The sequence below is a fragment of the Mycteria americana genome, chromosome 11 (genome assembly GCF_035582795.1).
Source record: "Mycteria americana isolate JAX WOST 10 ecotype Jacksonville Zoo and Gardens chromosome 11, USCA_MyAme_1.0, whole genome shotgun sequence".
Taxonomy (NCBI): domain Eukaryota; kingdom Metazoa; phylum Chordata; class Aves; order Ciconiiformes; family Ciconiidae; genus Mycteria; species Mycteria americana.
The window spans coordinates 1,478,281-1,488,623 of NC_134375.1; the positions used below are offsets into that span (position 1 = coordinate 1,478,281).

Genomic DNA, 10,343 nt, shown 5'->3' on the forward strand with positions numbered 1-10,343 from the left:
TAAAACTGTCTTGGAATTGCCCTAGGAACAGGTGTGACCCTTTATCAAATCGTACCTTGTTCCATTTCTTCACTCAAGTCAGATCTATTTAATCAAGGTTAGTAAATGATGCTAATTTCTACTGGTTAATTCTGCTAAATGGATATATGCGCAGGATGAGATGTGGGAATTCTGCTCAGGTGTTTCATGCCAGCTCTTGAAGACAACAAATGATCTGTCAGCTTTGTGTTTCACTTGCAAGACTTATTTTTTGTGTGTAGTGAATTAGGATAAGTTTCATCGTCCTGCGCACATCCAGCTTACTGGGAACGTAGGACAGGGTAGGCCAGTCCCTGGGGAGGTGCAAACGTGAAGCTGGCTTATGCCAGGAAGACCAGCGTGAAAGGACGTGTTTACGACCTGGGTTATTTCTGCGGTACCTTTCTCCGTTTAACGTAAAGTGGACGTGCTGGCAGCCTATGCTTGGAGGAGATCTCTAACCGTGTGGGTGTTGCTGTAGTGGTGGAGCTGTTATAGTGTTGATTGTCCAAGGAAATAAATAAAGGTTGTTGGAAAAAAGCAGCAAAACTGAGGGCAAGCAAGCCCAAAAGAAAGCTTCGGTATATTGCTGCGTGCGTGTGAACCAAAGCATGCGTGCCGTGGTCACGAACAAGCTAAAAGATAATTTAACCAAGGCTCCTCAAGGAAGGTTCAGACTTGATATTAGGAAGCATTTCTTTACCAAGATGGTGGTAAAACCCTGGAACAGGCTTCCTGGAGAGGTGGTCGATGCCCCAAGCCTGTCAGTGTTCGAGAGGCATTTGGACAATGCCCTTAATAATATGCTTTAACTTTTGGTCAGCCCTGAAGTGGTCAGGCAGTTGGAGTGGAGGATTGTTGTGGGTCCCTTCCAACTGAAATAGTCTCCTCTCTCCTCTCTCCTCTCTCCTCTCTCCTCTCTCCTCTCTCCTGTCTCCTCTCTCCTCTCTCCTCTCTCCTCTCTCCTCTCTCCTCTCTCCTCTCTCCTCTCTCCTCTCCTCTCCTCTCCTCTCCTCTCCTCTCCTCTCCTCTCCTCTCCTCGTGTTAATGTTTCAGACATTTGGAGGAATTTGTGCAATGCATCGCTAGACGTCTGAGCAAATCAGAAATCCTACTTTGTTTTTCTAATAAGGAACTCTCCTAGGAAGCACGGGAGGCTGATCATTTTCTCCCTGCCTTTTTCAGGGCTGCAGTACGCGTGGTTCTCTGCGATACAGCCATGGGAAGTGGCTCCGCAACCCACTTAGACGGGGAAGGCTGAGAGATGAGTGGTGCCCTTGTCTGAGAAAGGAGTGGGTGGAGGCTTGGCAATTTATGCCGTTTTTACCATAGCGTTTCCTTTTCTTAAAGAAAACTGTTGTGCTGCTTCTTCATGTAACATACGAAGTATCTGCAGGAGTGAGAATTCCTCCACCCTTGAAGAAGACCCTCTTGGGTATATCTTAGCCTATTTTTGACTAGAAAGGGATGTAGGTCATGCTGCTTTTCAGACTTAATTGAAATAGATTTAGAGATTAACTAGATATTAACATTTGGCTTCACCACTTTAAGGATCAAAAATACTGTCAGAACAAATAAAATAAAAAGCCAATTCTTTCAGACAGGTAAGATATTTGTTATGGTTTACAGAGTAATTTAGGATTAAAAAACTATCATCTGTTAAAGCAGTGCCTTAGTATGCCGATGAGATAATTTTGGCTGTGACAAGGTGACATATTGTGGATGCAGAATGCTGATGTATAGCGGTTATAAATAATGTAGAAGCCCAGCTGTTGGACAGTGGAGGCTCCAGTGTGCTGTTCTGGACCTGTCTGCCACAAAATGAGATCTTTTTCCCCTCGTATTTGAAGCGTGGAACAAATGTGATGAAAATATAGTTTTGCAGGGAAATGCTGAATTTTAGTGGCAACTACTCTAATTATAATAAGCCGCATTCTGGCTTCTTGGCTGCTTGAACAAATTGCTTTCAAATCGTGAGAAATATGTCTACAAATACCTGGGATCATTAATTACCAAGTGCAGTCACTGTTGATGCCACCTCTTTCATTTGGATGTAAGGAATCATAATGAGGATAAAAATACCAATTTTTAGCAGAAAGTCTTATATGCAGGAGCTGCAAGCATTTACAGCATATTTGTTATTTTATAATATTTGAAGAGCTAACTAATATTGAGCAGGGAAAGCCAAGTTACAAGGCATGGGGCCGCTGGGAGGGACACGTTTTCCCCAGCATTGCTTCTCAGAAGTTTAGAGCATAGAGCAGAGATAGCAGGTTGCTGCGTGATGCAGAGGTTTGAGACAGATAGCTGAAGAAAAGGGTCTGTCATCTATGGGAGGGAGATTAGCTGCAGCTCTGGGCCACGTAGTTAGAGGAGAACAGTGTGCATGAACCTCCAAAACAGCCCCCCAGGAGGATTGCTAGGCAGAGGCAGGGCTTGTCAACACGGGGATATGTTGGGAATAGCTCTCACAGCCTGACTGCAATATGTAACAGGAGAAAAGGCTGAAATCAGTAAATTGTATTCTGCTCTCTTTAGCATTTTAAGATTTAAAAGTATTCCCAATTCTGCATGAGAATGAAACCAGGGCTGTTGGCATCATTCATCCAAAGTGGGAGACCCTCCCCAAAGCAGCAGAGAGCACCGCACCTGCTGGGTTAGACAGGCACTGGGGGTCTCGCCGGGGAGAGTCCTGGGCATCAGGGACATTTGGTCTTGCAGAGAGACTAGCACTTGAAACGCCGTGCCGGGTTTAAGAGGTGTTTTGAAATGGGTATGCTCCTGAGCAGGACACGTTATTTTTGAGTCAGTTATTTTCTGATGAAGAATAATACCTGACCCTGCGGTAATCCTCCTCTGGAATAATTGCTTGGGCAACCACCACGCGAGATGAACGGTCCTCTTCCGTCCCCAGCAAACAGCCATATGGGAGAGCTTGGACTTAGCTGCCTGAGCAGGCAGGTTGTCCTCTGCCCCGAGACAGGCACAGGGTAAAATATCAGTAAAGAGAAGCTTAATGACAGCTGTCCTTCCTCTGTGCCAGCTACTGGTAACGTTTGAGAGAGGGAGGTGAATGTCAGTAAGAGATTATATTGAAGAAACGGGTGTTGAAAAGAAGAGCGGGGTCACCCTAGCGTGGGCGCGGGGGTACGCTCACCCGCTGCCGCGGGTCAGCTGCGGCTGTTCCCCAGGTGAACGGTCAGTACAGGTGGGTTGAGGCAAGTGTGGCCTTGGGATCCCCTGCCTGGAGTAGGGCGGAGCAGCTCCAGCAGCTTGCTTGTGACTCCCAACCTGAAACAGCAGCCTCCTCTTTTCCATTAAGTAGTCCTAGCCATGCCTCTAGGAGAAATGATAAAAATATGCACGATCTAGCGTAACCGTTGCGAGAGCAAACAGCAGACCCTTTTTGACATGCAAAGACATTAAAGAACTGGGCACTACACTGCTTGAGCCGTAGCATATTTATACATTAGCATGTGCAGAAAGATAGCTGTCCCAGGGGAAATACGGATAGCTAGTAATAAGAAAAGCCGAGAGAGCTGGTTTCAGTTTGTATCAACTTCCTAATTATGGTAAGAAATAGCCACACCTAGGGAAGCCTCTATTTTCTTTGCTTTTTCAGCATAAGAGTCCTGTAACCTGTCCTGGAATAGATACTCCCTTGGCTCAGGGGTGTGCTGTTATTTTGCGAGGGAGAATTGATGGTCCAGTATTGTCCACGCTCAGGGAGAAGTGCATTTAGCTGTAGACTAACTCCTTTTCATCCTCCGTCAGCTAAGACAACAACCAGAAAGAAACTAGTCCAGCTCAAAAATACATCTAAAGATCAGCAAAGAAATTTGGTGATTTTTTTCCCCTGGTGTGGAAGCACTTGGAAGAAGTTGTGCATTCCAAATTTGGCCTGTTTTGAGGTGAATTATTTTACACAACTCTAGGCCAAGTTATAAAACATTCTTTATGAAGTAGCTGATCTGACTGCAGGATTGAGTCAAATGGAAAAGCCCATGTCTCAGTAGGTTTAAAGTCCTCCTTTCAGATATCCACTACAGCTGGAGCATATTATCAAGAAGAAAAAATCTCTTCTGCAGAGAAACAGGCTAGTATATTCTCCCACAGAAGATATTTTTAGTACCTGAAATTTTTGTACCGGAGCCCTTTCTGACTACAAGATGCATTACCAGTGTACCTGGCAAAAAGCAAATACGGACAATCCAACAACAAAGATGTCCAAGTGAAAAGGTTTTGCAAAAACAAAGCCAGCATGCTCTTAGGAGAGGCAACTCGGCGTTTTCAGTCAGTCCAAGAAGTCGTATGCAAGGTTGCTGAAATTGGCTCATAGCTTTGGCCTCCACAGTAAAATGAAATATTTTCTTTTTCTCTTTGATTTAGTGGCTATAATGGTTGAAGTTTTCCACTACCTTGTGTAAGGTGTTGCAAGGAAGGTGCCAATCAGAAACTCATGTTGCTCTAAAAAATGCTCATGTCTGCCCAGGTGTGCTGAGGAGCATGGCTGAAAGCCAAAGGACCTTCCAGAAGTATGGACAAGATGGGATGGGACACTTTGCCACATTCCTACCTTGCCCTCTGCCCCCTTGAGCGCACTTTCCCAGCTGCTTTTGCCCTCTGAACACCTAAGTAGAAGAGATTAAAAAGCTGAAGGATCTGATGCCCTACTGCTAGCAGGGTAGTGGGGTGTAGATTTACCACAGTGAAAGGGGACAAGACTTGAAGGAATACCCATGTTGAGAGACAAGCTGCTGCAAAGCTCAATGGAAAACATAAGTAGAACAAGAAAAAGCCACCGGGACACCTAGAATGACTGCTAGGAGATGCATCGGTGGGAGAGTTAAGGGAGCAGAACGTCTTCCACAACAGTGACTTAGTGCAAGGCTGTTAGAGGTCCTGGGGAAACCTATTTATCTGGGTGCTTTTGAAGGTCAGCAGTCTCACCAGAGAGCTGGACCCTTCACTCCCTCCAAAACATCCATGCGTTTTCTTTTACGATTGGCCTTGCTGTCAGAAATTGCTCTTGTTTGCCTGAAAGCTCGGGCATGCAGAGCTCAGCCCTGCTGGCTCCTGCCGCCCAAGGCCGTGGTACCTGCGCGGCATCATCTGCACAGTGTACGTGAATGTCTGCGCGGGTGTGAATGCTCCCCCCCAGCTCCGCTACGAGGCTTAAATTGCAGAGACCCACCAGTGGGCTGCTCCCAGGGCTTCAGGAAGAGACGTAGGACCGATCGTCACCATGGTGTTTAATACTTCGCTACATAAAGCATCCAGTGAAATGGCTGCAAAGAGCAAATGACCTGTTTGATACAATTGTACGTAATGAATACAGTTCCCTACACATACAATGTTTGATTGTGTGGCACTTGGGACCAGAAGGGAGGAGACCCAGCACAGGAGAGGGGCAGACTTCCTTTTCCAGCTTTTCTATAGATTGTCCCCCCTGCGAGTTGCCCCACCTTGAGCTTCTCTATTCACAGAGGCTTTTTTTTTCTTCTAGTTTGTTATTACTGTGCTCTGTGTTCCCCACCGCCACCTTTCAGAGACTAAAATCTTCCAGTACCTTTTGACACGCATATTTCAGAGAAAGATCAGGCAGGGGAAGTGAGCTGTGGTTTCATCTTGGGGCCCTGTCACAAAGGGTAGGCTAGCTGGCTGCTAAATGATACTGATTTCTGAATTTCAGTCTTAATTGTCATTGCAACAAGCGTGGAGGGTGTGTGCACAGCAACATGTGCTTTCAATAAAGCTGCTATTATTGTTTTCGTAACGCTTCCATGAGTACCCCAGGGTCTTGTACAAAGTCACCAGACGTACAGCAACAAAAAAATCCCCTCTTGTCCTCCAGTACAAAAACCTCTTTTCAGAGCCAGTGCCTGCAGCGGGCAGCGTTGCGGTGGCCCCGCTGCTCCGAGTTCTCACCCTCCTCGGATGTCCCGTTAACAGCGTTTTCCCCTCCAGCTAGGAACAGCTCTCAAGTCACACAAAGCAAAATTCTTGTGAATCCTCTAAAACCCATTGACAAATGCTATGGTGGCTGTTCTTCTCCCCCGATGGGAGCTCTAACTTTAGCTGTCACATAAAATCTGCCCTTGTCAAATGTATTGTGCATCTAGCTAGGCTGTTCAGCACCCCACATCCTTGGGTGGGTTTGCATTTCCAGAGATGAGTGCAGGGAGGTCTTCTGATCCTCTTACCGTGAAGTTTTGAAGTAGCCCAGCTGGAAACTGGAGTTAAGGATAGTTGAAGCGGTTGAAAAAAAGTCACAAAGCACTTGAAAAAAAGTCTGGATAAAGTCTAGAGCTCTTGAGGATGAAAGTGCAAACTGAAGGCCGCATCTGACTGATAGCTACGCGTGCAGAGGAGAGCCCACTGCGTGCACATTTCTGTCCCTTGTCGACACTGCAACCCTCTTAATAGCTCTTCTCACCCTCTGCTTAGGTGGAACTCCACTGACTTCCCCATCCCTCTGACGCCCGCAGGGTTCGATGTACTGCAGTGAATGGAGGTTGCCTACTGTCACCTCATACTAGACTCATTTCAGTCAATGGAAGCTTAATAGTTCCCAAAATGGGAGGAAGAGGTTGCTCAGCCAGGAGTATAGTTGTTCTCCAAGTACAGTTTAGCCACTTTGGCTTTCTGAGTTGGTGGTGGACTGTGGGTAATTGCAGAGTTTCACAATGCAGAGCTTTACAGGAGAAAACATCAGAATGAGATGGATTGTGCCCAGGTAAACTATATTTATTGCAAAATAACCAGAATACCTAAATTTGAACTATAATCCTGGCAGGGCTATTTGTGAAGCTGTGGCTACCCTATGCAAAACTTTATCCTGGTTCTTCTCCCTGTACACGCTCTTTTGATTTGATTTTTGTTTTGTAACTATTGACTACACCCTCAAGAAGACAGAACTGAGTTCCTTGTACTATTAAAAACAAAAAAAAAGCACAGTAGCAAGTATTTCAGAAGATTTTCTTTCAGCAGTAAGATCTGCAGCATTACTCCATGTAGCTTCTGTTCCCTGATGGCAAGCCACAGGGCTACTCAGATGGCTGTTCTGGTGTCAAACACAAAGATACTTGAAGACTTGTTGACACACCAAGATTAAAAGGCACAGTTGAAACAGTACAAGTCAATACAAAGTGGGTAAAGTTACCAGGCTGGTTTTTTGAGAAATAGATGAGTTTGTTGTTGTCCAAATTACAGGTGGGTAAATTCTGCTCATCGGCGCACCCCCTTGATGAGTATATTCTGACTACACGGATACAGTGCCTTCTCGCTTCAAAAGCAGAGGTGGTTTAAGATGCCTTTACACTATCTGACTGTAGCTCATGCCCCAGATAGTTTTGTAATATACCTTTCCACTGAAGAGCAAGATCTATTCTCCTTTACAGGAAAGATGTATCTGCAGTATACCTACGCTGTACCAGAACAGCAAGACCTGAGTTATTTGGTTTTATTTTCTGCTCTTCCCCTGTGGTTCCTATACGTATGCACATTTCATGTATGAGCATTTCTGCTAGCTGTCTGCAACTGGTAACTGCAGAATGCAGCTTCTGTTTCCTGAGCAGCTTTTCACGACCAAAAGTGTAAGACCACGTTGTCCTGGGTGGGGGTGTGCAGGCTGCTGCGTTCAGTGGCCAACACCAGTGGGTTCAGAGGAAGCTAGAGGAGCCCTGTGAGCTAGCTAACCTGCAGTGAATGTGGGGCAAGCGACCTCAGCATCTGGTCTGCGTGCAAACAGCTGCTGTGGAATAACTGATGTTTTACAAAAGCCCACACGCTCAGACTACAGTAATTTGGCACAACCCGAAAGGTCTTTTTACCTGCTTCTGGCTCACAGAGCCGTCCTTGTGCTTAAAGCCAGCTGCATCCATCATGCCTCTTGCAGCAGAGTTCAAGAACAAGCTGATCCCATCCCCCTGTTTTCCCGAATCAGTTGTGTGTAGTTTACTGAGCATCTTTTCAGCAACCCTGCCATCTCTGTCTGCCACTGCTGCTGCTCTGCCCACACCATCCACTGCGGGGTTGTTTGCTGCCTGAGTCACTAGCCTGTGCTGGCTTACCCCGCACCCGGGCAAGTCCTCCTTTCCCGGTGCAGAAGGGTGGGGTGCAGGATGGATTGGTGACCGCCAGTGCTGCACACACACGCAGCTGGCAAATACAGAGTGCCAGCCTGCGGTCCCTTCTGGGAAGTCCAGGCGGTAGCCAGATCAGCCAGTCAAGGGTTGGCACAAGCCACGATGTGACAGCGCTGCATAGGCATCGCTGGCAGTTCTGCAAAGAACGCCTCAAATCCCACTGAGCACAACTGGCTCTTCTGCTCCCAACAGTGCTCTGCTAACCAAGCAAGGACTTGCCTTCTGCACCAGTCTCAGCATTGAAGTGTTCTTAGTAGCATTCTCTAGATAGTGTAGTATTAAATAGAAGCTGGGGACTTGTTTGATGGAAAACAAACAAATAACATCTGCCCCAACCCCAAATAAAGCCAACCTCACAAGTCTTTTCAAGGTCTGCATCAGCTTTTAGAGAGACGCAATTATTTGCCACACTGCTGCCAACTGGTTTTAATGCTAGGAGAAGTGAGTCCATATGTTACAGCACAAGTTGTTTGCAAAATGCCTGATGTGCAAATAAAATGCATTGGGAAGTTCTGTATCCCCACCAGAGCAAATGAAACAGAAATAACTTTTTCCTTCATGCTTTCAGGTTCCAGGAGGAGTGGACTCGGGACATCGTAGCTCCTGGGTGTTGCAAAGACAACGATCATCTGCCTAAGTTAACCAAGAGCAGTAGTGCACCTGTGAAACGAGCTGTACCAGGACACACCGCTGCGGTACAGACAGTGGATTCAATACATGTGGTTGAAGTCTATGGACATAAGGATAGTTACAACAAACCGAGCTGTCAGATACCTGGATAGCTGGTGTCTGAAATACAATTGCTTCTCTGGACCAAAATGAAATTTGGATAGAAATATGTGCCTTAAGGACAACATAGGAAGTGAATTACTCATATGAATTTGAAAGTTTTCTATATTCCAGGATGGTTATTTAACAGAAATGCTGCAAGGTCTGATACAAATAAAAAAATGAATGTTGAGGCTGGCAGTCTGTAGCCATTCTCTACAGCGTGCTATGTATTGTGACCATGGCAAAACATAGTATCATTCTTCTGTACATCTAGAGAGAAATGGTAGCCAGTTTGTATATTTGCCTCATACAAAATCACTGATGATAATTACACATTAGTAAGACTGCAACCTTCTTTTAACCAGTGTTTTTTGTAAGCATTTCAGAATGAAAAATCCCCCATATTTTTACACAGTAGTATGATAGAACTACAATAAAATCTTGTTTTTAATTAAAAGCCCCTGTTGTTTTATATCAGGAAGGCCTTTTTGTTTAATCCGTCTGCTCTGCATTTAGAGACCACATGAGACTGGGTGCAGTAGAGGCACGTCTCCAGACCCCCCAGCCTGTCAGAGAGGGGAGAGCGTATGGCGGGACGTGCCGCCTTACCGCGGCACGCTTTGCCCGGTGAGGGAGCACACCCTTGACCACCTGTAGCCGGTGTACAGGGCGCAGTGCAAGAGAGCAGCCGGCGTGCGGGCTTAGGGTGGGGAAGGCGGTGCAGCCTTCCTGGAGCAGCGTGGCCCAGCTGGTCACTGCAGCATCCCTGTGAGAGCGCGCAAAGGGGCGATGTAGTTTTTTGGAAACCTGCCTTCTTTTCCTATTATTAATCTGTTCACTGTGTGAGGAAACAAGGTAGTTTTTTCTTGTTTTGTCCATTTTGAATAGTTAAGTAACTGATAAGGCGCTTATTCTGCTGTTTATGTGCACACACATGTATATCTTATAGTTACAGTGTAGTTATTTTTGTTCAAGTTGAGGCCTTATTTATTCTCCTGTCTTCAGCTGTCTAATGGGTATTGTCGCATTCCTGTCATGATGGAAATATGATATTAGAGCAAGCCCCAGTAACTGTTTTATTGTATGTCCCACTTGTTATGAATCAGGTATCCTCTTAAGACCTTCAGTTCTGAAGTTTCAGTTTTGAAATTCAAATTATTGTAGCTTGCTGGCAGGCCTAGAAATGCCATGTTCCATCCTGGCCATACTTGGCAGAGATCAAAAACACGTGCTTGAACTTCAGCTATGTGGAAGTCGCAGCAAAGGAGCTTTGGTTTTGTTCCTAATAAGCTCAGTTCTTCTGTACGTTACAGCGGTCTGTACCTCTGCAATGCACTTCTTAAGTGCTGTGAAAAGGATAATGGATATACTTCTCAACGCTGGTTCCAGTTAAGTTCTCAATTCATT

At 45.8% G+C, this 10,343-nt stretch overlaps 1 protein-coding gene across 2 annotated transcripts in view; it reads left to right on the forward strand.

The window, feature by feature from the left end:
• Positions 1 to 10,098, forward strand: part of SUSD3 (sushi domain containing 3) — a 36,417-nt gene extending 26,319 nt beyond the window's left edge. The window contains exon 5 of one of the 2 annotated variants that reach the window (XM_075514089.1): positions 8,734 to 10,097. In XM_075514089.1, the coding sequence (XP_075370204.1) occupies positions 8,734 to 8,947 (214 nt within the window). In that variant the 3' untranslated portion in view covers positions 8,948 to 10,097. Of the gene's footprint in view, positions 1 to 8,733 lie in introns of both variants that reach the window. The other variant, XM_075514091.1, reaches the window with a different exon arrangement.
• The last annotated feature ends 245 nt before the right edge of the window (positions 10,099 to 10,343 follow it).